At 45.4% G+C, this 25,484-nt stretch overlaps 1 protein-coding gene across 1 annotated transcript; it reads left to right on the top strand.

Annotated features, from left to right (window-relative positions):
• The first annotated feature begins 6,046 nt into the window (after positions 1 to 6,046).
• On the top strand, positions 6,047 to 24,056 carry LOC148048392 (uncharacterized). The gene is made up of 2 exons (XM_087710968.1): positions 6,047 to 6,145; positions 21,008 to 24,056. The coding sequence occupies exon 2, from the start codon at positions 21,501 to 21,503 to the stop codon at positions 22,836 to 22,838; it is 1,338 nt and encodes a 445-aa protein (XP_087567094.1). The 5' UTR covers positions 6,047 to 6,145; positions 21,008 to 21,500; the 3' UTR covers positions 22,839 to 24,056.
• The last annotated feature ends 1,428 nt before the right edge of the window (positions 24,057 to 25,484 follow it).

Here is a 25,484-nt window from a genome sequence, read left to right as displayed (position 1 = left end):
CGAAGCGCCCATCGACCTGAGTGACATTGACTTGGCCACGCCCACATGATCACATGACCACTAAGCCCCACCTACCCAGATAGTCATTAGGGCAGAGAACCGGTTGTTAAATTATTTGAATCCCACCACTGGTGCACACAACATGTTCCACACAACTCTGACCTCACTATCTGGCCCATAGTTAACCATGGTACAAATACTATGTTGAAACTGGGACGCTGGTGAGAATGCGGAGAAATTAGAACACGGTGAGATTTGGAGCACCGATGCGCTTGTCTGAAAGTCTTGGGTTTCCTACAATAAATGAGTAACAATTGTTGGAAGCGTTGGGCCAGGATACGGTGTACGGTGGCAGAAAATGGGACAGTAATTGCACCCCCCCCATATGAGATCATATTCAATCATAAGGATACACCAATGCCAAGTCACTAATTTATAAAGTGTTAAATGATCTGAGTGAGAATGTATTCATTTACACCCCATTTTTTAAAGAGGGGCCATGTGGCCTGAGCCTAGTGAAGTGCAAATTAAGGCAGACAAACAGACCAAGTTCTTGCTTTTCATGTTGTCTCATGCACCATATCGTAGAGATGCCCTAGCACGTGAGCAGAGCTGTGCCTGATTTTAGCTGATGAAAGAAATGTCCTTCTGGGTTCGGCTCCAAGTGGGGAAAAAGACATGGAGGCTGCTTGGAAAGATGGTTTATTGGTGGACAGGACCACATGGCTTGAGCCCTGAACAGAAAAGGTGATCACATGCTTCAATGTTGGTGGAGAAGAAGAGAGAAGGGCTGAGGGAGGGGCTTGCTAGGCTTTTTATACCCTGTTTAGTCCCACCTCTCTGTTTCCTGTTCCTGTGTAAGAAATGTATTCTGATTGGTTGTCAGACTCCCATGGTGCCATAAGGGGGCAACTCTCTAGGCTGGGTTTTGAATCCAGGTTTGGTTGAGTTCTCAGATGCCATGTGGTCAGTTGGGGCCAATATTATCATGCTTTAATCCCATCCCCCTTGAGATGAAGGGGAGAAGTCTTTATTATGTAAAGTGGACTAGCTTGGCCTTCTTAATGGCCTATTGACAAAAATGGGGATGGGCAGGAAGCTGCAGGCAGCTATTTTGTCTTTTAAAACACGTTTCTTTCTTTTCCCATCCAGAGAAATATTCTGCCTTTTCAATATTTCCTAGGATTATTTCATTTTTCTGGCCGAGGGCTGGGTGATAACTTCCCACATAGCCTCAACTCTTTCCCTGCATGGCTCAATATTCAGCCCAAAGTAGTACAGAAAACGTTCTCCAATCCTCTCCTGCAAAACTGGACTTCTGGAGCTCGGAAACATATATATTACTGCTCACTCACAACCCCGAGGGAGAAGTTGACCCACTCACAGGATTTGCTCCTAATAATTGCTAATTTTTTTTTACTTTTATCCCATGAGGGTCATCAGCTCCATCTTTTCCCCAATTTCATGCTTGGAAAGTATGTTTAAAATAAGGCCTTTAATAAACAGGAAGTTTTGGGGCAGGAGAGAGGAAGCTGCCAATCCGCTGAAGCCACAATTTTGCTGTCAAGGGAAACCTTTGTTCCTCCTCCTTCATAACCACTTTAAAGGCTTCCCAAGTTGGGTTTGGATGAGTAAGTAGCTTTTTACTGACCACATAATTTTTCTAATTGACTTGTCTGGTATATTTATTTATTTATTTATTTTACGCTGACCATCTCACCTATAAGGTGACCCTGGGCACCTTCCAAGTTATAATATTGATCTATGTCCTGTTTTAATTTTTTAATACTGTACTAATACTTCTGTTTGTTCTTAAGCTCACGTAAATTAAGCAGTTTTGGAAGGATTATTTATATGTGATGAAAAGAAATGTCCTTCTGGGTTCGGCTCCAAGTGGGGGAAAAGACACTGGAGACATGGAGGCTGCTTGGAAAGATGGTTTATTGGTGGACAGGGGCCACATGGCTTGAGCCCTGGACAGGAAAGGTGATCACATGCTTCAATGTTGGTGGAGAAGAAGAGAAGGGCTGAGGGAGGGGCTTGCTAGGCTTTTTATACCCTGTTTAGTCCCACCTCTCTGTTTCCTGTTCCTGTGTAAGAAATGTATTCTGATTGGTTGTCAGACTCCCATGGTGCCATGCAGGGGGCTACTCTCTAGGCTGTTTTGAATCCAGGTTTGGTTGAGTTCTCAGATGCCATGTGGTCAGTTGGGGCCAATATTATCATGCTTTAATCCCATCCCCCCTGGAGCTGAAGTGGAGAAGTCTTTATTATGTAAAGTGGACTAGCTTGGCCTTCTTAATGGCCCATTGACAAAGTGGGGATGGGCAGGAAGCTACGGGCAGCTATTCCGTCTTTTAAAACATGTTTCTTTCTTTTTCACATCCAGAGAAATATTCTGCCTTTTCAATATTTCCTAGGATATTTCGTTTTTCTGGGAGAGGGCTGGGTGATAACTTCCCACATATGGAAATGTAATTTAAAAAAATCTCAGACAAGATGGGTTTTATTTATATAGATGGTTAAAGTTCCTACATTTATTATTTTTATTAATAACCCAAGCTGCCAAACATACATATTATTCCTTCCTCCATCTACTTTTTGCACAGCCACCCCCCTGCAAGATGAGCTGAGATAGAGATAGTGACTGTCGTAAAGTCACCCAGCCAGCTTATATGATTAAGATGGCACTAGAACTCACAATTTCCTGGTTTCTAGACTGGTATCTTAACCACTAGACCTAAAAATATAGAGCTTTATAAGAACGACAAATGTTCTTAGTATGTTCTATCAAGTCAATTAGATATGGCTAAATACTATGACCTATAAGCCACAAACTCTGCTCAGTTAAAATAATTTCTGGAATTCCCATAACGAGCAATCTGTTTCCATTAAAATGTATCTATCAGAATGGTACATAGAGCCCACCTTCCCTTAAGCTCTTAGAGCAGAGAGAGATATATATTGTTAATGTCCCCCGTCTGCATCTATAATTAAATGCACCTTTGCCAGCACACAAGTAATCACAATCTCTTCATGTTTGGGCATGTCTAACTCAATGTTTATTTTTCAGGATAGAGGTTCTGAAATTGTTCACGACGCCGAGGGGAAGCATATGGCCTCTGTAGCAGACAGACAGACTTGGAAGCATTTCCCACCCACCAGCTAAGATTAAAACTCACGACGTAACTCCCCAAAGCTGTAGATGAAGGAAGAGAAGATACGAGCCTTTCTGTCACATCACCTCCTTCGCCTATAGATTCACTAGTTCTCCCACAAAGCACACAGTCCTTGATTCCAGTGGTCTCCAACCTTGGCAACTTTAAGACTTGTGGACTTCAACTCCCAGAGTTCCTCAGCCAGCTTTGAAATGTCAAAACATGGTTGAAATAAACAAATTTATATATAGACCCGCAACACAGAGAGAGATGTTGTATATAGGCTTCAATTCATGAAAAGTACCGACAGAAGGATATAGCCACGTTTAGAGAAAGCCAGAAATATTCATAGAAATACCAAGCACATTTTGATCTCCTAATCAAATTTTGTATTAATTGATATCTATTCTACCAAGTTATTTTTTTTAATTATTTTTTTTTAATCTGACACCTCTAACATATGAACAAATTTCAACCATAGAGCTTTGGTTCTCTCTATATAGACCACATGTCTATAGTCTATGGCAGTGTTTCTCAACCTTGGCCACTTGAAGATGTCCGGACTTCAACTCCCAGAATTCCCCAGCCAGCATTCGCTGGCTGGGGAATTCTGGGAGTTGAAGTCCGGACATCTTCAAGTGGCCAAGGTTGAGAAACACTTCTTTAAGATGTTTTTTCAGGATTATTTAAACTTGTAATTCAGAACTCAAGGAACTCATTCCAAGAGGAATGTAAACTTGTTCCATTATGGCTGCATTCTCACAACACACTCAGCATTCACTGGCTGGGGAATTCTGGGAGTTGAAGTCCGGACAACTTCAAGTGGCCAAGGTTGAGAAACACTGGTCTATGGCAATTCACAGTTAGCAACAGGCTCCTAATCAGTTTGTAAGTGTGACATAATGGCATTATGTGGTCCTTGATAAAATATTGGGTGCACTAAATAGGGTAGATTTATTTCCAATCTAGCATTATAAAAATGTATGTAGTGAAAATAACCAATTAAGCTTTGCTGGCTGAGGAATTCTGGGAGTTGAAGTCCACAAGTCTTAAAGTTGCCAAGGTTGGAGACCACTGTTCTATTCCAGTGTTTCTAAACTTTGGCTGCTTGAAGGAGTGTGGACTTCAATTCCCAGAATTCCTCAGCCAGCATGATTAAGGCTAGGGAATTCTGGAGATTGAAGTCCACACATCTTCCAGCTATCAAGTTTGAGAAACACCACTCTAGTCTCTTTTTCCTGTTATACCACAAGTCTTAAAGTTGCCAAGGTTGGAGACCACTGCTCTATTCCAGTGTTTCTAAATTTTAGCTGCTTGAAGGAGTGTGGACTTCAATTCCCAGAATTCCTCAGCCAGCTAGGGAATTCTGGAAATTGAAGTCCCCACATCTTCCAGCTATCAAGTTTGAGAAACACTTCTCTAGTCTCTTTCTCCTGTTACACCAGTAGGCGGCTGATTGTACGTGACACATGTGTACACAGTGCTGTGCCCTGTGAGCCCGTTCTGAGTAGGGTCAAAGCTCATGGAAATTCAGATCCTTTTCCCGAGTTTAAAACAGGGAAGAGAGAAAAGGCTCAAGTAAATACTTTTTGGTTTCAAAAGTTTTATTTCTTTTAAGGCAAACATTTCATCATTCCTCAATCAGTAAGACATCGAAGTACAATTTTTTGTATGTCAAAATAATTCTAGTTTACCACCAAATTCTCGTCTAGCCTAATATATACCCCTCCCTCCCTCCACCCTCTCCCCCAACCCCCCTCCACCTTCCCCCCCCCCAACTTCCCAGAACCCGTACACGGTATGGATTTCTAACAAACACAGTCTAAAATCTGTTGAGAGAAAAAAAAGAAATAAAAAATAATAATAACATTCTACATTGACCTTAGCTTCTTCTTGCTGAACTAACTTTAAACAATTTAAATCATTTCTGATCTTAAGCATAGGCTAACTGGAATTTCTTGGTCCCGTATTTATTTTGTATATAGTCAATCCATTTTTGGATTGTGAAGTGCTTTTTCTTGACTTATGCAACGCAATGCATTAATGCAACGTCTCCCTTCCCTTCCCAAAGGTTCTTACAAAATAATTCGGATCCTTTTGTCAGCCTTTTACCCCCCAAAAAGGTGAGAATAGACTCAATGCTTCCAGCTTCAACCTTAGGACTAAACGCTGAAAGCTATGAAGAAGTAGAGGAAAGAGCCCGGGGTGTGTGCGTCTTCCCAGCCACTGGGGTATATATTGGGGTTCAGGATCAGCCCTCTCCCCTGCCTGCCCTTCGCTCCTTTTCTTCTTCGCTACAACTGGTAGGAAACCCTCGCCTTGCTTCGCTTTTAAGCGATTGTTCCGGCGCAAGTGGCGCGTTCCGGCTTTCAGCTTCAGCCCCCGCCGCTGCCCTGCGATGATGCCTCGGCCCCGCGGAGCCCCCGCCGGGCAGGGAGTCTTTTCCTACAAAACAAGCCAGCTCTCTGGCTACACGTCAGCAGCAGCCGAGATGGGTTCGAAGCCAGGCAGAAGCGAAGTCCTTAAGAGGGGCAGGAAGGCGGCGTTGCAGCGCACGGACGCGCTTCTTCGGTGGAGCCAAGCGACCCTCGGGGAGCTTCCAACGTTGGACGCAAAGCGGGCGAGGCAAAGAGGGAGCGGCTGGCTGGCTGGCTCCGGCTCTTCCCCCATCAGCGGCGGCGGCGGAGGCGACAGCGCCTCCCGCGTGGCTCTTGGCTCGCTCTCCTCTTGGCTCCGGCCCAGCCCCTCTCGCCCGCCCGCCCGCTCGTCCGCCTCGCCTCTCCCCCGCTCCTCCTCCTCCCCTCGGTTTGTTTTGTGCGGCGACTTCGGGAGCGTGACGGAGGCGCTTTGGAGCGCGCTTATGCAACCGGCTGACCTACTAACACACATTCGCCCGGGGAAAGAAGTAGGGCGGCGGCGGCGGCGGCAAAGACGCACGGAGACTCCTTCCCGCCGCTGGAGAGGTGGCCGAGGAGCGCCTGGAAGAGGTGATTTCACGCGGACGCCGTGCGGAGGCTCCTCCAAACCCCCCCCCCGCTTGCAGACCCCCCCCCCTGGCCTGGGTGGTGGGTGGGTGGGGGTCTCCCGGGGGAGCCCGGCTGGTTCCTTGCGCGCAGGAGTTGTCGGCGGGCACGGATGTGCTTTGTTTGCGGGCAAAGGTACATGGCGGGCATGCGGCGCTGGGCTCCTGGTTCCCCTCCCTTCAGCCCCGTTCAGACAAGCTCTTTGGCTGCGCCCGCTTGGAGAAGGGCTGGGCGGCGGAGGGGCCGCGCTTAGGCGTATCTGGGTGGGTGGGTGGGTGGGTGGGTGACGATCCCCTTCCTCGCCTCTGGTTGCAACAGAAACACTCCGGCTCTTCCCTTCCCTTCCCGACTGAGCTACATTTGTGAGGATGGGTCGAGGGTGCGTGGTGGTCGTGTGGAGCGGAGGAGGGAACTCGGGAAGGCTTCTAGACCGAGCTTTTGAGTTGCTGGGAAGAGCGAGTGGTAACAACAGTGACACGTATGTGGCTCGCCTCGGGAGAGCGATGCGAGTACTCTGGGTCTCCACGACCCTTCAATCCACGATTGGCCTTGGGGTTTGCAGCCTCGCCCTGCCAGATGGTCTCTTGAGGAGGGTGCAGAGACCCTCTCCCCAATCACGACCCACACTTGGCTTAGCAAGAGGATGCAACTACTAGGAGCTACAGAAAGAGGGCCAGGAAGGGTTCTTCCCTTTCTTCTCTAAATGAAATTCTCCACCTGACCACAGGAAAGTAAATAAGGAACAGGAAGTTTGTAATCCAGTGACTGGTTGGCCCAGAAAGGTTTCATCCCTCATTCCATAATGCTTGTGGCTGTTGCAAGTCAATAAAAATCCTTTTAGCTTCTGCAGGGCTGGGAGAGGAGATCCAGTGGCTTCCCTGTAAGCAACTGGCCCCTTTCTGATTAGGAGGATTCTTGCAGATAAGTGAAGTAAGTGGGATTTGTTACGATTTTAAAGTGTACAGTGGGAAGGATTGCTTAATACGGCTTGCTTATTATTGGAGTGGTTAGGAAATCCTGATTCTGCTTTTCAGATGATAAAACTTGAAAGCAAGTAAAACGAAGGACTATCAACTATTCCACTCAGTACATTATTTATATTTTTCTATATATATATTTTTAAATCCAAAATCCATCAATGCAGAAAAAAGTACTTTTGGTATTGCTCGTTAAGCCACCTTTATTCATCCTGATCTTTTTCAAATGTGTTATTGCAACACCACTGGTTTAATTAAATTTATGCCCCCTCTTTTGTCCATTTTTATTCTTAGAACAACAGCCCTGTGAGGTAGGTTCAGCTAAGAATCAGTGATTAGTGAAGAATCAGTCACCCAGTGGACATCCATGGCCTGGTTCTAGTCCAGCACTTTAGCCACACACTAGATCTCCTGCTGTCCTGTTCTCAGTTAGTCTGCAGGCAGGAGAGTTGAGAGAGTTGCAGTCTAATATAATAGCAATAGCAATAGCAGTTAGACTTATATACCGCTTCATAGGGCTTTCAGCCCTCTCTAAGCGGTTTACAGAGTCAGCATATCGCCCCCAAGAACAATCCGGGTCCTCATTTTACCCACCTCGGAAGGATGGAAGGCTGAGTCAACCCTGAGCCGGTGAGATTTGAACAGCCGAACTGCAGAACTGCAGTCAGCTGAAGTAGCCTGCAGTGCTGCATTTAACCACTGCGCTACCTCGGCTCTATAATTGGAGATAAGGTGCCATACTGGACTGGTTTTAAATGTAGAAAAATAATATTGTTTCTCTACTTAATTAGTAGTAAAGAATACTACTAATGTGATACATTTCTTCCTGTTTAAAGGGACACGAGAATATTTCCATGTAGTTTTTATGTTTTGTGTAACACTTCCTGTTTCTAAACTTAAAATGCCCTTTTGAAACATACCTTTACCATAATATATTTAATACTCAGAAATATTTGAAACACTGATAGGTCCAATATGTACAGTAGTGCGCAACTAACTGATTTTGGATGAATAAAATCACCAAGCAAATCAGATAGAGAATCTTCCCTCCCTCCTACAAATTTAATCACAACGGCTGGGCTTGGAACAAGGCTTAAGTAACTAATATTCTGGATTAATGCAATACGAGTAACAAATTAATTAAATGTCTTTATACAGGGAAGTGCCCAGTGTGTTGTGAGTTTAAATGATGGCATGTCTGGGAGGATAACTGCACTGACATAGCTACTTCAGGCCAGGAAATCAATAAAAGCCTTTGCATTATAACATCATCACACATACATTCTCATTTGGGTGTCAACGCCATCCGCTGTGAGCACTGCTATCTGCAAACCCATATGCATTTCCCCCCCCCCCCTCAAGCTTCTTAGGGCAATTTTTACAGTGGCTCCTCCATCCCACCATCATTTTTATCTTTGCAAGAGTCCTGGAATGTTTATTTTGGAGGGTCTGACTTTATGCTGTATGCTTTACATAGGATCGGGATTTTGAACCCAGGACTTCCCAGCCTATGCCTACAGCTAGTCAGCAAATCATAATCTCTTGATCATGGTTCCTTGGTGGAGTGGAATGGAGGCCCTGGCTGAAGAGGTGGAGCTGAGGAGAGGCATCCATGTTGCCGAATGGAACCTGTGATGCTGCGGTTGGAGGCTAAGTATAGAGCAGAAGAGGCTGTGATTCTGCATTTAATTGGGAATACCTGTTTTGTTCACCCGCTTTCCAGGCAGACACAAAAAAATCAGGCAAAGGTTTGGCTAGCAAATCTCTGGATGAAACATTCTTCTTCTGCCCATCCGTTCTGCCTCCGTTCTCTTTCATTGGCTGTCTTCCAAAATGAAAATCGGGAGAAAAAAGATTTTGGCCTCTCCTCTTTGTTCCTTGGGTAGGTATTCCTTACCCCATCCTATGCACTAAGCACTCCATAGAGCCATTCCAAGGCATTTCAATAGCTGTGCAACACTTGCAATCGTTTTCAAGAGATCCCGTAAAAAAATTCTTAAGAGAAATCTGTAAATGAACTCAGGGGGAACATTTTTTTAAAATTTTTTATTTTATTTTATTTTATCAATTTCATATATACATTCACAATTATATGATCTCATAACTGTTATTAACAATATGTATTTATAACAATTTTTCCCTACTGTTGACAATATACTTGAAGATTGCTTTTTTATCATCCCATAGATCCATCTTATCTTACAACGGTCCTACTCTCCTTCCCTCCCTCCCTCTTTCCTTCCCTCGTTTCTTCTCTCCTACTCCCCTTCCTTCCCTCCCTCCTTCTCTCCTTCCCTCCTTCCTTCCCTCCTTCCTTCCCTCCTTTCTTTTCTCCTTCTCTCCTTCCTTCCCCCTTCCTTTCCTCCTTCCTTCCCCCCTTCCTTCTCTCCTACATTCCCTCCTTCCTTCCCTCCTTCCTTCCCTCCCTCCTTTCTTCTCTCCTTCCTTCCCTCCTTTCTTCTCTCCTTCCTTCCCTCCTTCCTTCCCTCCTTCCTTCCCCCTTGCTTCCCTCCCTCCTTCCCTCCCTCCTTCCTACCCCCCTTTCTTCTCTTTCTTCTCTCCTTCCTTCCTTCCTCCTCTCCTTTCCCTTCTCTCCTTCCCCTTCCTCCCCTTTACCCTTCCCCTCTTCTTCCCATTCCTCCCCTCTTTCCTACTCTTACATTCCCTCCCATTCTTCCTCTGCCTTTCCCTTTCTCCTATTCCTCTCCTTTCTCCACTCCTTCCTATCTTTCTCAGGGGGAACATTTGTATTTGCTCCATTCCTCATTTTATTCAGAATACAGGATAATCTGTACAGAGTTCCCTAATTTTATTTTACTCTGCTACAAGCATCAGAGGCTGGCCTGACAGAGAGTGATCCTTACCCAGATCCCAAAGTGAGATTCCAAGGTTGAGGGTGGGCTTGGGTCTCCTTCCTTCTAGACCAGTGGTTCCCAAACTTGGCAACTTTTAAGACTTGTGGACTTCAACTCCCAGAATTCTCCAGCCAGTAGAGCTGGCTGGAGAATTCTGGGAGTTGAAGTCCACAAGTCTTAAAAGTTGCCAAGTTTGGGAACCACTGTTCTGGACCAATACCTTCACCACTACACCCCACTGCCTGGTGCATATTTCAACATGGTCTGTATAAGGGTGAGGCTACATGCTAACGCTTAGTACAGAATGATTGAGCAATTTTTGCTTTAGAAACACTGCCTGATTCAAGACACTTAGCTCAGCTGGCCAAATTTTTGCAAACAGAAAAAAAAAGGGGGTTGCGTTGTAGACATGCGGTAGCTGCAAAGGCAGTTGTGAAATCTGAATTCTGGAAGCTTGGTTGGCATTAGATAATTCATATGCATGATAAATTTTCTTTTTTTAAAAAAAAAAACCAGTCTCCTACTTAATATTTGTTTTTTAACAGCAGCTTGAGTTCCAGCCACAGCAAGCCACGATTCACTTCACGTATGCAAAAAACCCTGCCTGGTGATTTTTGTGCAGAGCAAACTGTTTTTTAAAAGGCAAAAGAACGAGCCAAGCTATTTTCCCTCTTGATTAGTTGGCAAGCTTGTCTACCCGTTTATTTTTAAACAACAGCCGAATGTGTAGAAAACAAGCAAGGGGAGTTTTCTCCATTTCAGAAAGGTTTCCCTGTTCATGACTGTATCTGCAGGTGCCGTTGGAAATGTGTACAGGTCAGTGGTGGGTTTCAAAAATTGTTGGAACCTACTCTGTGGGTGTGGCCTCCTTTGTGGGAGTGTCTTGCCACCCATGTGACCGAATGGGAGTGGCTTGCCGCCCATGTGACCGGATATGAAATTATGAATTAGGTTGGTCCAAGTAGCTGTTCAGAAACTCTGGCATTGAAGCATACAAGTCTTAAAGCTGTCAAGTTACAAGATCCTTGCCAGTGGTGGGTTTCAAAAAAATTTTGGAACCTCTTCTGTAGGTGTGGCCTGCTTTCCGGGTCCACTGGTGGAACCTCTTCTAACCGGTTCGATAGATTTGACGAACCGGTTCTACCGAACTGGTGCGAACTGGTAGGAAGCCACCTCTGGTACAGGTGGTCCTCAACTTAAAACCATAACGGGGGCCCAGAACTTCCGTTGCTAAGCAATGAAGTCATTGTGAGACGTCGTGTGATTTCACCTGATCTTATGGTATTTTTTTTCACTGTGGGTGTTAAAGCGAATCCAGCTTCCCCCATGGATTCTGTTTGTCAGAACCCAACTGGAAGGCTGCAAATGGTGATGATATGATCCTGGGATGCTGCGATTGTTGTAAATAAATATGTGCTGGTTGTCCAGTGTCCAAATTGTGATTGCATGACAGCAGGGACACTCCAAAGGTCGTAAGTGTGAGAGAACTAGCTGTAAGGCACTATTTTCTGCAACTTTGAACAGGGGTTGAACAAATGGTTGTAGCAATAGCAATAGCAATAGCAGTTAGACTTATATACCAGCCCTCTCTAAGCGGTTTACAGAGTCAGCATATCGCCCCCACAGTCTGGGTCCTCATTTCACCCACCTCGGAAGGATGGAATAGCAATAGCAATAGCAGTTAGACTTATATACCGCTTCATAGGGCTTTCAGCCCTCTCTAAGCGGTTTACAGAGTCAGCATATCGCCCCCAACAACAATCCGGGTCCTCATTTTACCCACCTCGGAAGTATGGAAGGCTGAGTCAACCTTGAGCCAGTGAGATTTGAACTGCTGAACTGCAGATAACAGTCAGCTGAAGTGGCCTGCAGTACTTCACTCTACCCACCGCGCCAGTTGAGGACTACCCGTAAACTGAAGTCTTAAAAAACATTGCAGCTCAGTTGCAACTTGGGCTTTATCGGCGTTATCAAGGCTGTGTAGAGCCTGCTCTTGTGAGTACTCCCTCTGAGGTGTACTTCAATGGGGAAGGGAAAAACAAAAGTCATAATCATAATGGGAGCGGTTACTTTCTATTGTACGCAGAATGAAAAAGGTTTTGAAACCGCCTAACTCTGGGTCATTCCTTGTCATACTTCAACTGCTCAGGCTTTTCTGGAAAGTCTGGCAGGCCGAAAAGAGAACGATGGAATTTGACACTGGGATGCGAAATGTATTTCACGAGTATTGCAGGTAGGAGTGGATGGGAGCGAGAGGGAGAGGTTTCATTGACCTGTCGGGCACCTGTTGCTCTGCCCTGCTGACCAAGCTTCCCCAGGTTGCCCTAAGCGGCGAAACCTTTCAAGCCAAAAAAGAAAAGAAGTTCAGATGAGCCGTGACTCATCTTCCAGACGAGATCCATGAAGCATTTGATCGATTTTACATATAGCAATAGCAGTTAGACTTATATACCGCTTCGTAGGGCTTTCAGCCATCTCTAAGCGGTTTACAGAGTCAGCATATCGCCCCCAACAACAATCCGGGTCCTCATTTCACCCACCTCAGAAGGATGGAAGCAGGGGTGGGTTTCTCGCCCCGTTCCAACCGGTTCGGTTGGAACGGGGCCGGCGGCGTCCTCATGCACGCGCGCAGTGCACGCATGCGTACTAGTGTCTGTGCGATGCTCCAGCTGCTCCTGGAGGATCGCGCAGGCGCTGTATGCGTCCTGCGCATGAGTGGAAGCGCAGAACTCGTCAAAACCAGGTAAGGAGCGCGGGCGGGCGGGTGTGCCCTTCGCCGTTCCCGGAAGTTACTTACTTCCGGGTTCGCCGACCAACCGGTTCGCAGGGACTGCGGCGAACCGGTTGAAACCCACCCCTGGATGGAAGGCTGAGTCAACCCTGAGCCGGTGAGGTTTGAATAGCCGAACTGCAGAACTGCAGTCAGCTGAAGTAGCCTGCAGCGCTGCATTTAACCCCTGCGCCATCTCGGCTTGACTATAACCCCTTCAAGAGACCCTTCCCATTTAAAAAAAAGATACATGAACACCCACCCATTCGTTTGACATCAGTGCATTATGTTTATGATTCCCAGTCGCTGAATATAATGGGGGGAAAAAAAACTTTAGGTCAGAACAAGACCTAGCAATGATGATGATGATGATGATGGTCAATTGAAACACAGAGGCCCAAGTTGTAACAGCAACTTCTCTGGGGCTATTAGATCTGGGTTGCAAAAATCTAGACCGAAAGCCACAAAGGTCCTAACAGGAAGCCCCTCGTTCAATTCTGGAGCCGACCGGAAGTCCGGTTCCCCTACCATAGAGTCTCCTCCTAGCACAGCATCCTTTTCCCTCTACCTGTCCTAACCGAAAGCCCTATCAATTGTGGAGCTGACTGGCGACACGGAGCCACAGCAGAGGGATGAAAGAGCCACACGCGGCTCCAGCCCCTCAGGTTGCTGACCCCCTGATCTAGTCAATCACTAGGTGGCAGAAATGAAATAGAGAAAAACTTCCATTCTTGCTGCTATGTATTTGTCATCCAGACTCTTTTGGTCAATCAATCTTTGCCTAGATTTGCTATTATTGGAGTAACTTGACCTTTACCAGCAGGTTACTACACTTGCTTTACTTGTGCATGCTAAATTGGCTGGTTCCTTTCCACTTGGTATCTTGATATTTCTGCTTAATTTTATCTTGGTTAGTCCTGAAGCAACCTGTGGCTTTTTTTCTCCCATTGCCCATAGGACCATTGGAAACCTTTTGCTCAACACAGATTCCCCTATGGCTCCTCAGAATCTTTCTTGCTTTTTTTCTTTTTCCTTTTTTATTGAAAATTTTGGCTTTTACAATTATTTACCTCCCTCCCCACCGTCTTCCCAGAACAAATACAGGGTATAAATCTTTAACAAAGATGTTCTAAAATAAACTTAAAACAAGTTAGTATCCTCTTTCATTTGAGCTTTAACTCCTCTTTGCTAGGCTAACTCTAAACAGATTATATCATTCCTTGTTTCTTCAGTCATAAACTATCTGGAATTTCTTAGTCTCGTATTTATTTGGAATATAGTCAATCCATTGTCTCCACTCCAGTTTATATTTCTCGTCTGAGTGGTCCTTGAGATATGCTGATATTTTAGCCATCTCTGCTAAGTTTGTGACTTTTAATGTCCATTCTTAAATAGTAGGCAAATCTTCCTTCTTCCAATATTGCACCACCAGCAGTCTTGCTGCCGTTATTAAATACAAAATCAAGTTAGTCTCTATAACAGTACAATCGGTAGTTATAGCCAACAGGAATAACTGAGGGGGTAAACTTTATCCTTTTTTAAAGAACATTTTGCATAATCCACCGTATTTTTATCCAAAATGCTTTAACCTTTTTACAAGTCCACCATATATGGTAATACGTAGCATCAACACAATCACATCTCCAGCATTTAGGTTGTAAATTCGGATACATGCAAGCCAGTTTTTTAGGATCTAAATGCCATCTATAAAAGATCTTATAAAAGTTCTCTCTCAAATTTTGGGCTTGTGTGAATTTTACATTTCTTCTTCTTTTTTTCTTGATTGAGACTTGGGACAGATTGTTATAACTGGGCCATCCTCTCGTCACAGCGTTATAATCTGCATTTACTTGTTGAGTTGCTAGCCAGAAGGTTCTTCCCCACCCCCCACCCCCCAAAAAGTGGCAGTATGGATTGTGATGAACTGATTATGCAGAACGTGGAGTAGATGTGGAAAGCAAAGGGAAGGGGGGGGGAGGCAGCTGAAGGGTGGTGGCTCAGCTCCAGAGTTCCCGACAGGAACAGAACATTCCTGCTTGGAAAGTGGAGACACGATCTGCAACGGTTATTACATCACGAAGCAGTTGTGTGGGAAGCCCTACGGGGAGAGAACCTAGAGGAGGGAGTGATATTTTGGAAGGGGCAAGTCAAGGGAAGGAATCCGCAGAGCAAAGCAAACCCTCCAGGAGGAAGCGTTGGCTTGCTTCCTTGCAGGGAATTTGGGATTAACTTAAGTACACTGAAATCCTGTGACCCGTCAAAACTGCGGTCGACAAAACCGTGCTCGACGAAAGCGCGTACCTGACGTCATCAGCAGCGCGACCAAAAAAATTAAAAAAATAAATAAAATTAAAATAAAATTAAAGCAAGCCGATTCACATAAAGGTAAGGGTTAGGTTTAGGGTTAGGGTTAGGGTTAGGTTAAGCGTTAGGGTTAGGTTTAGCGTTACGTTAAGGGTTACCGTTAGGTTTAGGGTTAGGTTTAGGGTTAGGTTTAGGGTTAGGTTTAGGGTTAGGTTTAGGTTTAGGGTTAGGTTTGGGGGGGTTAGGGTAACGTTTTCGCTTTATTTTTAAATTTACCGCTCACAGCGCGATGTTTTCGTCGCGCTGTGATGACGTCACGTACACGCTTTTGTCGAGCGCGCAATTGTCTACCGCGGTTTTGTGGTGGAACCCTGAAATCCATTCCAAATAAACCAATAGGAATATTAGTCCTGCCATCCTAGAATTTTGCAGAGAGAGAGAGAAACTGGCCATAAAATTGGTTGTGGATAACTTCTTGTTGCTGGGAAGTGGGAGAATAAAGTGAAGTTGACAGTGGGTATCTGGGACGTTTCTTTCAGTGGATTTGAAGAATCTTAGGTGGGTGTGGTGGTCCACAGACCAAGAAGCTAATAACATGGAATTTGGATTGTGTCATAGTAAATCTGCTTATTTCTAAAGCACCAAAGGCATTTCCCCCCCCCTGCAGGAGACAAGCAAAGTTTCCTTCTGGAAGTTACCTGTCATAATGAGAATGGCATCAAGTTAGATCCTCCGTTTTCTGTGTGGGTAGCCCATTATCCAACACACTGATTAGCATCATACTAGTTATTCAAGAAGGGAAAATGCCCTCTGGTTTGCCTGGCTTCAGGGCCTTGAAAAGAGAGAATTCCTGGGCAGAGATTGAACAGAAGCTCTTGCCAGCATAACCTTAACTATCCTTATTTGCCAAAGATATAGCATTATAGGGGCACGTTTAAAAGTTCAGCTCTGTGATAGCCATGGCGTTGAAGAAAGATGTCCAGAGACTTGATACCCCAGCACTTATTAATCCCAGAAGCTTTAATAGCCCCTTGCTATAAATTTGCTGACATGACCTCATTTTTCCTTTAAGACAGTGTTTCTCAACCTTGGCAACTTGAAGATGTCCGGACTTCAACTCCCAGAATTCCACAGCCAGCGAATGCTGGCTGGGGAATTCTGGGAGTTGAAGTCCGGACATCTTCAAGTCGCCAAGGTTGAGAAACACTGCTTTAAGATGTTTTTTCAGGATGATTTAAACTTGTAATTCAGAACTCAAGGAACTCATTCCAAGAGGGATGTCAACTTGTTCCATTATGGCTGCATTCTCACAACACACTCAACTAAATCTGTTCATTGCCGTGTTCACATATCCTGCTGTGTCCAGACAAATAAATCATGTTATAGTTTACCATGATAGCCTGAGCCGGTAATAATAAACATTGGGTTCTTACAGCAAATGGAGTCACAAACAGCCTTATCCTATATTAACTGGTCTAACGTATCGTATAAACCTAACATGGATGTCAATTTGGAGGTATGCCCTCGTTGATTTCATAATCAGCCCCGTGGCATGACAAAACCGTGCTCAACTAAAGCGCGCCCGATTAAACCGCGTTGCTGACGTCATCAACAGGGCGACAACAGCGAGTGCGGAGAAAGAAGGGCGCTTTAAATAGCGCTTTGAAAGCAAGCCGATTCAATTTAAGGTAAGGGTTAGGTTTAGGGTTAGCTTTAGGGTTAGGTTAAGGGTTAGGGTTAGGTTTAGGGTTACGTTAAGGGTTAGGTTAAGGGTTAGGGTTAGGTTAAGGGTTAGGATTAGGTTTAGGGTTAGGTTAAGGGTTAGGTTAAGGGTTAGGGTTAGGTTTAGGGTTAGGTTAAGGGTTAGGTTTAGGGTTAGGGTTAGGGTTAGGGTTAGGGTTAGCTTTAGGGTTAGGTTAAGGGTTAGGGTTAGGTTTAGGGTTAGGTTAAGGGTTAGGGTTAGGTTTAGGGTTAGGTTAAGGGTTAGGATTAGGTTTAGCATTAGGTTTAGGGTTAGGTTTAGGGTTAGGTTAAGGGTTAGGGTTAGGGTTAGGGTTAGGTTTAGGATTAGGTTTAGGGGGGTTAGGTTTAGGTTTAGGTGTTAATTTTAGGTTTAGCGTTTACAGCGTGCTTTTTTCTCCGCGCTGTTGTCGCGCTGTGATGACGTCAGCTACGCGGTTTCGTCGAGCGCCCTTTAGTCGAACGCGGTTTTGTGGTGGAACCAATCAGCCCTTCTGTTCCACATGCTTTTCTGCTTACAGTCAGGTTTGATTTTCAGAACTTCATCGTACTCTTACATGTTATTGCACACTCGTATCCCTTTCCTTTGCGCTGAACGATTTCTAGCCATTCGGCTTTTTATTACAGGAAAACCCCCAAACAGAACTTGGTTTCCAAAGTGAAAACGTTCGAAGGTTGTGTTGTTCTCTTTTAATTTGGAAGCCTGCCTGTGACACTTTTGTGAATGCGAAGCACTTGGCGTTAGTTCAGATGCACGCTTATCTCTTGCTTGGCTTTTGATTGCTGCTCTTATGTAAGCGTACAACTGTATTTTTATTCTGATGCTAGATTGAATTGGTAAAATGCAGCTCCTCCTCTGTTGAGAGCTCAAAGTGAGCGTCTCTCTCCTGACCTCTTTGGAATCCTATCAGACCTTCTGCCCCAAGGGGGTGACGCAGACTGAGAAGTAGGTCAGCTTCCTATTCATGCCTGAGCTTGTAGGATCCTCGTTGTATACACCCAATCCAGCTTAGTAGTAGTCCCATGTGCCCTCTAAGACACGCGGCCAGGCCCTGTAGGCAGATCAGGGTGTGGGATTTGGGCTCAGCTGGGAAAAAAACACTCTTTCTCATTCTGGGTCAAGGCAAGGAAATAATACGTGGACCTAAAGGGAGTATGTCACCTCTCTTTGACATCAAGAACCCAGGAAGGCCGGGGATCTGGTGCACCCCAGCACAAATTGATAGCCATCGCACCCTTTCGATTCAGAACCAGGTGATGGGATTTGGGAGACCAAATAAAAGGTAAAGTTAAAAAACAAAAAAAGCCTGAAAATGGAGATTGCTCCCTCCTCCATGCTGATCAACCATCTTTTTCTTGTAAAGAATAGAGCAGAGTCCTCTTTTTCATCCTTCTTCATATATATATGATTTTCTCCCAATGATTTTATATTACATATCTATGTATCTATCTATCTATCTATCTATCTATCTATCTATCTATCTATCTATCTATCTATCTATCTATCATCTATCTATCATCTATCTATCTATCTATCATCTATCCATCTATCTATCATCTATCTATCCATCTCTATATCTATCTATCTATCATCTATCTATCTATCTATCTATCATCTATCTATCTATCTATCTATCTATCTATCTATATCTATCATCTATCTATCCATCTATCCATCCATCCATCCATCTATCCATCTATCATCTATCTATCATCTATCTATCTATCATCTATCTATCTATCATCTATCTATCTATCTATCAATCATCTATCCATCTATCTATCTATCATCTATCTATCTATCATCTATCTATCTATCATCTATCTATCATCTATCTATCTATCTATCTATCTATCTATCTATCTATCTATCTATCTATCTATCTATCTATCATCTATCTATCATCTATCTATATCTATCTATCATCTATCTATCATCTATCTATCTATCTATCTATCTATCTATCTATCTATCTATCTATCTATCAATCATCTATCTATCTATCATCTATCTATCTATCATCTATCTATCTATCTATCTATCTATCTATCTATCTATCTATCTATCTATCTATCTATATCTATCTATCATCTATCTATCATCTATCTATCATCTATCTATCCATCTATCCATCTATCAATCTATCATCTATCATCTATCTATCTGTATAAAATCTAATAAATAATAAAAATAAATAAATGTATAAAATCATTGGGAGAGTTAAAGAACATCTTCTGAGGCCTATGAATTTCTATGAGTAAAACTTAGAAATCTTGGTTTTATGTGTAACTGCTGATGTAGCAGTTACTATTATTATGAATTAAAATCGTTACAGCTACTCACTGCAAGAGACTGTTAGATTTGTTGCCTTTTAGTGAGGGGGGGTCTGTCAGTCTATCCTCCCCTTGGATCTTTGCTCTCTGACGGTCATTTTCTAAAGACTGAAATTTCCTCTGTCTAACTGGAGGCTAGTCTATTTTAGTCTATTTAAGCAGACTGCTTTGTTTAGTATGCTGCTGGTAGGGCCCGCTGCATAAATGTTAAGATTTCTATTTGGAATACATACAGTGAGCCTCATGGATTTGTGAGGCGTTCTTTTGTCCACGGAAGAGGTTTTGTAGGGCAGGAGGGGTGGCAAGGAGAGAGGAAATATCTTCTAGAAGAAATGCCCAGGTTTGAAAAAAGAAATGTGTGTTCCAGGAAGACGCTTGAATGAAACATGAACATCAAAATGGAAGCTGATATGGTTCGGTGGATGCATTTTAATTTCGCCCAAGATTGTTCGAAAGCTCACAAAACATCGACGCTTCCTCTGTAGAACTCTTGTTTGTGGCTTTCTCTGTAGAAATCCTGGACCATCCAAGATACTGAAACTGCTGAATCTGCTTGGAAATTGGAGCAAGGCTGATCGGGGAACTGACTAGTTATCAAGATGGCTCCAGGGCCAATTGTTAGGAGCATTTTCTCCTCTTGGTCGCCAGTATTGCCTCCTCTGCCTCCCGCTGCGATTATTTCTCTGCGAAGAAACAGTTTGTGGGCCAGTAGGTTGTTGGCGCTGTGCCGCGCTCTCTTATTCTGGAACTGTTGTGCAATCCATAACCATCAGACCTGTTTTGACTGCCTGGCTTGATAAATATTCAGTGTTTACTGACCTATATTCCTGCTGCCAGTGCCTGGTGCGCGCTAGATCACGTGCGAAGGGAAAGAAAGGGAGGGTTGCCATCATCGCGGGGGAACCGTGCGTGCCACTGGGTACACATGGCCTTGCCTTCTCGGGAAGGAGAGGCTTCGGCATTCCTATCTATGTGTCACGGTGAATGTGGAAGGAAGGTTTGGGGTGGTGTCCTTTATGCAACCTGTCTGGCTTGCTGGCCAATCCTTCAGCGCTCAAAAGGGGGCTGGAAGATTCCCTGGCTTGGATCTCTCGGCTTCAAGGTTAAAAATCCCTTCTTGCAATTCACTTCTTGCAATCTCCTTTATTCTCCCTCCCTCCCTCCCGGTGGTATGAGAATTAGGGGAGGGTTTCTCTCCCTCTCTCTCTCTCTCTCTCTCTCCCTCTCTCCCTCTCCCTCTCCCTCTCTCTCGGGGTGCCTGTATGTGTGTGAGAGAGATGGGAGAGTACATTTGTGAATGAAATGGAAGTAAGTGGCACATTTTGGGTGTATCAGAGTGGCATCGTCCCTACAGGGATGTCTATATGCAGAGATCTCCGAGGGAAAGAGGGGCTTAGAAGAGGAGAGCCTTAATATAATGAGTGCATCCCTGTGATCTGGAAAAGATCTCCTTTGCCTTTCTTGGGGATATGTGCAATTAGGAAAGTAGTTTTTCTCTTGTATGTTTGGGAGAGATCTCAATGTGGGTGCAGCATCTCTGGGGTGTGGCACGCTTTGGGGCTGGGACAGGGAAAAGGTGGGGCATATATTTGGATTGCCAAGCAGAAATTACAACTGAATGTAGTTCTGCTTTGTAGGGTCGTGCCCTCCCCCTCTCCCCCCCCCCTGGGAGAGGCAACCACACATTTGTTTCTGAGGGGAGCCGGAATTTGGGGTGTGGCCCGTGCAAACCGAGGGCCACGGTGATGCTGCCTGAACCTGCTGGATTATGTAAACAGAGCCCGGGGTGTGTGACAGCACTAGGCAGAAATGTAACACCCTCTTTTTTTGTATCCTTCCTCCCTAGGCGTTTCTGCTGCCTTCTGGGCCTGACCCAGCAGTCGATGTTGATTCTCCACCCGTCCCGCTGTGCCTCTGTTGTCCAGCCACATCCAGCGTTCCTGTTGTTGTAGCGTTTTGGCGGCAGAGTCACTCCGGCGTTAACTGAGCTGAAGACTGAGGACAGTAAAACCCTCCCAAGGAATCTGGAGACGGTCCCTTTTCGGCGGGTGATTTAGAAGATGGTCTCCTTCTATCGGACAGTTCGTTTTCCATTGATGGGAGCCCAGATCCCGCCTGACTGTAGCAACTGGAGGACAGCTCAAGGCCATATTGGATACAGCTTCCCAGGCAAGACAGCTTGGTAACAGTTTGGGGTGCACCGCTAGGAAGAAGTATCCTGCGGGACAGCAGGAGCAACCGCCGCCACAGTTCCGAGGAAGGGAAATTCTCCAGCGGGAGACAAAGTGCATCTGGACGTTTTGCCCCCACTTCCCTCCCTTCCCCCACCCACCCCCGTGATGGAGAGCCTCAACTCCCCCACATTATGTGTGGCCGGGAACTTTCCCGAGTTCCATCCCAACGGCATCATTCAGAGAGCCCGATCTTTGAAGAGCAAGCCGAACGCTAACTGTCGGCGAAAGCGTGAGTTCATCTCCGACGAGAAGAAGGATGCCAGCTACTGGGAGAAGCGTCGGAAGAACAACGAGGCTGCCAAGCGTTCCCGGGAGAAACGGCGCTTCAACGACCTGGTCCTGGAGAATAAGGTGCTGGCACTCAACGAGGAGAACGTGCGGCTGAAAACGGAGCTGCTGCAGCTGAAGCTGCGTTTTGGCCTCATCAGCACGACAGCCTTCATGGAAAAGAGCCAGCAGCTGAGCACTGCCAGTGCCAACAACCCAGCACACTTATACGGTGTCAGCAGCGGCAGCAGTTTGTATCCTGGTTCCTTGTCCCGAGCTTCCCACTCAGAGGATTCATCTGAAACAGAGCAATCGAGCCGGGACAGTGTAAGTGTATCGGTAGCCAAGTATTCCCCCCGGGACTCTCTCTCTGACCTGTCTGATAGCTCATCTCGGGACAGCCCTCTCCCCCGGACGCTTGAGGAAGCCCAGGCCATCCATCGTGTCTATGGGGATGCCCCCTTGCAGCCTTACCCGGACCCCAAGGTCTCCGTTCCCCGCAGCGTCATCCTCTTCAGTGCCAATGGCTTCACTGCAGTGCCCCCTCCGCAGCCCTTGCTTCCTGAAGAAGTGGGGCAGGCAGAAGGCTGTGGGAACCAGAGTCCCCAAAGCCACTGTAGGGGGCGTGATCCTCACTGCTCGCAGGGGGAGCTCCAGTCGCACTCAGGGTATTGCTCAAAGCCCCAGAACTGTAGTGCTTCCGATGGTTATTTGGAGGGCGAGCACATAAAGAAAGTTGAAGAGCCTAGATCCCCCTTTGAGGGTTACACCAGTGAGGAAGGTGAAGAGCCCTCCTGGGGATGTCCCTCTGCTCCCTTCCCCGTGCCGCTGGACACCCACCCTGACGTGAAGACCGCGGCTCTCCCACACAAGCTTCGGCTCAAGTGCAGAGCGCACAGCAGTGGGGTTCATGAACCATTCCCCGGATCTAGCCCTGCTCCAGCTAGCTGCTGCCAGGGAGCCTCCGCAGCCTCCGATTGGGACGGTGACCGACACGAGGAGATGTCGGCCCTGGTGCGGCAAGCCTTGTTTCTGAACGAGCCTCCCGCCTCCAGTGGCAACTTGGAAAGACTTTTGTGTCAGGGCTCAGGGCTGCCCTCAGATCACTCGGTCCCAAAGGACCATGTCGGCAGGTGGGAGGATGCTTGTCATGAGGATGGCCCCAGACCAACTTGAAGAAGACACCTAGGTCTGGATAAAGATTTGGAAAGTAAGAAGAAGAAATTGAACTGGGTGTTGGTACAAGAAAGGGGTTTTTTACATGGCCAAGCGAGCATTGGAGAAGAGGGCCATGGCTGACCTGCACCTGCTGATTTCAGAATCGGGGGGGAGGGAGAGGGGAGTAGGGATCATGAGATGGCAAAAGAGGGTACGTAGGTTGAACATGGGGGAATAGGGTGGGGTTGTCTCAGAAAAAGACTTTGGAATTACTAAGGTATACTGGGTGATGGGACTCCTATTTTCTAAGGCTCCAGAATTCAGTGTGTAGATGAGATGTGATTTACGGGGTGAATGCCAGAGGTGGGTTCCTACCGGTTCGCACCGGTTCGATAGAACTGGTTCGTCAAATCTACCGAACCGGTTAGAAGAGGTTCCACCAGTGGACCTGGAAAGCAGGCCACACCTACAGAAGAGGTTCCGAAATTTTTTGAAACCCACCACTGGCTGAATGCCTAATGGTATTCTAACTTGATAACAATTCTGGCATTGTGGTTGATTGGAGAGTACCCAAACATTGGCCTCTAATCATTCTGTACTGATGTTAAGGTTCTCGGATACCCGAAGTAAGGACGCCTAAATGGATTGTCAGTGACTGTATTTTCTCTGTCAGAAATTGCTTGACCAAACCAAGCATTGTGTGTTTTTAATTACTAAAATAAACCTGCAGAAAAATGTTAAGAAATGCTTAAGAGTTGTTGACTGACTTGCGAGCAGAGGAAAATTGACACGGAACACAGAGGTGGGCACCTAACTCTTTTAAGGGCAAACATTATGCCTTTCCATCCAAGATCTTCACCAAGAGAAATAAAACAACACGACGTATACTAAAAATAGCCAATGAATTAATAAAATAACAATTGTTTGGAATGGTGTCCCTAGAACTTTCATGTAAGATCAGGATCAGGCCACAAATTATTCTTCATAAATGAATGGCAATCTTAACGGGTTTGAAACCAGCAAAGAAGGATCTAGCAATGTGCTGTTTTCTCTGAGCTTCTGGAAAAATTTGGTTTCACCTCAACCAGAAAGCGGCGTCTGAAGAGGTCAGGGTGCAAGGAAGTTGCCCTCTCTGGTTATGTAGAGCTAAGAAGGCCAAGCTTTAGTAACAAATTGATAGCTAATATAATTCTTTCAATACCAGCGTAATGTGTTTCTTGTATCTTGTGCCAGTAAATAGCATTTGTTTGTTTGTGTTCCAAGTCTTCCTTCTAGTTGTTAAGCACAGTTGACATAGTTTTAATCATTTGGGGGGGAAATCATCTTTCTCTCCATGTGGATGTGAAATATTTAAGTCTACAAGCAATGGATATTTGAGAGGGTGATGAGGGGTTCGATTAAGCTGCCTTTCAACTTTTGATGTTCATCGTGTGCATTTTATTTTCTTAGAGGAAATGTCTTAAATTTTAGGGGGGAAAAAAGGATTCTTGTAATGGAGCATTAGTGTGATTGCTATTTAGTACAGTAAATCCTTGATTTAATGGACCTCTGCTTAGTGGCTGTTGAACTTAATTAGCACTGAGCTATACCCTAAAATACTGGCGAGTTCTGTTTTTGGCAGGTGATGTTTGGCCACAAAATGGGCATTATTGTTGTGAGTAAAGGAGGTTTTCACATGTGCAAGTGTGTTGGGCGGGGGGGAGGGATTCCAAAAAGCCTGTTCCTTATTTAAAAGTTTTTTTTTTAAATGCTTGATGCATTTATCAAACATTGAACTTTAACAGGCAACCCTTAATCTTGCTATTAGATGGTGGTGGTGATTATTTGCAAGAGAGGCGTTGTGATTTAGCTCTGGGAAGACAACCATTTTTGTATTAATTCTATTCTAATGAGACAGGACAAAGACTATCCCACACCTAAAATTTCTGATTTCTTCCATCATACATGTGTACTGTTAGTTGCTTTGGACAAGGAAGACTTGAGCGAGAGATAGGAGTGATGCTATCCTCTTATTTTAAATCACTTGCCCATCACCTAGTTTTCGGCATCACTGACAGGCCTATTAACCTCTTTTTCAAAGCTGGACTTTCTCATTTGGTTGAATCTGTGGGTGAGGGTAGGATTATCCATGATTACCTGGGAGGGGGGGAGAAGGAAAACTGTGTCATGAAAAGTAGGTCACTAGCGCCCCCCCCTCCACCCCCACCTGCGCACGCACACAAGCATGCAGCTCGAGGCTGGCTGAGAGCCAGTGTTGTATCAGGAAGGCAGGCCCTCCACAAAGCCTAGCCTGCGTTGCCATAGGAACAGTAGCAGCTGAAAAGGGAGCAGAGAATCAAGAGGGAGCGTGGCCAGCCTGAGATTTTTTTTTTTTTAATATGGCTCTGCCCCAGTGGTGGGATTCAGCCGGTTCGCACCTATTCGGGAGAACCGGTTGTTAACTTTCTAAGCAGTCCGGAGAACCGGTTGTTGGAAGAAATCTTTTGTTTTTTTCCCACTTTACAGGGCTAATCCTGTAAGGAAGGCAGGAAGGAAACGTTCTGGTGTTGTTTCTAGCCTCATCTTTATTGCTCTGCTTACAGAAATTGCCTCTTCGGTTAACCCTTATTGCCATTGTAACAACTAAGGCGAAGCGCCCATCGACCTGAGTGACATTGACTTGGC

This window comes from Thamnophis sirtalis, unplaced genomic scaffold (assembly GCF_051295495.1).
Source record: "Thamnophis sirtalis isolate CommonGarterSnake01/CBP01778 unplaced genomic scaffold, rThaSir2_p1.2 scaffold_3, whole genome shotgun sequence".
In the NCBI taxonomy this organism is placed as follows: Eukaryota; Metazoa; Chordata; class Lepidosauria; order Squamata; family Natricidae; genus Thamnophis; species Thamnophis sirtalis.
The sequence above is the reverse complement of the archived record's forward strand: the minus strand, read 5'-3'. Positions and strand labels throughout refer to the sequence as shown.

What these genes read in the sequence shown, in the direction of transcription:
- LOC148048392 (XM_087710968.1), top strand. Translation starts at nt 21,501, where the DNA reads ATGGAGAGCCTCAACTCCCCCACATTATGTGTGGCCGGGAACTTTCCC.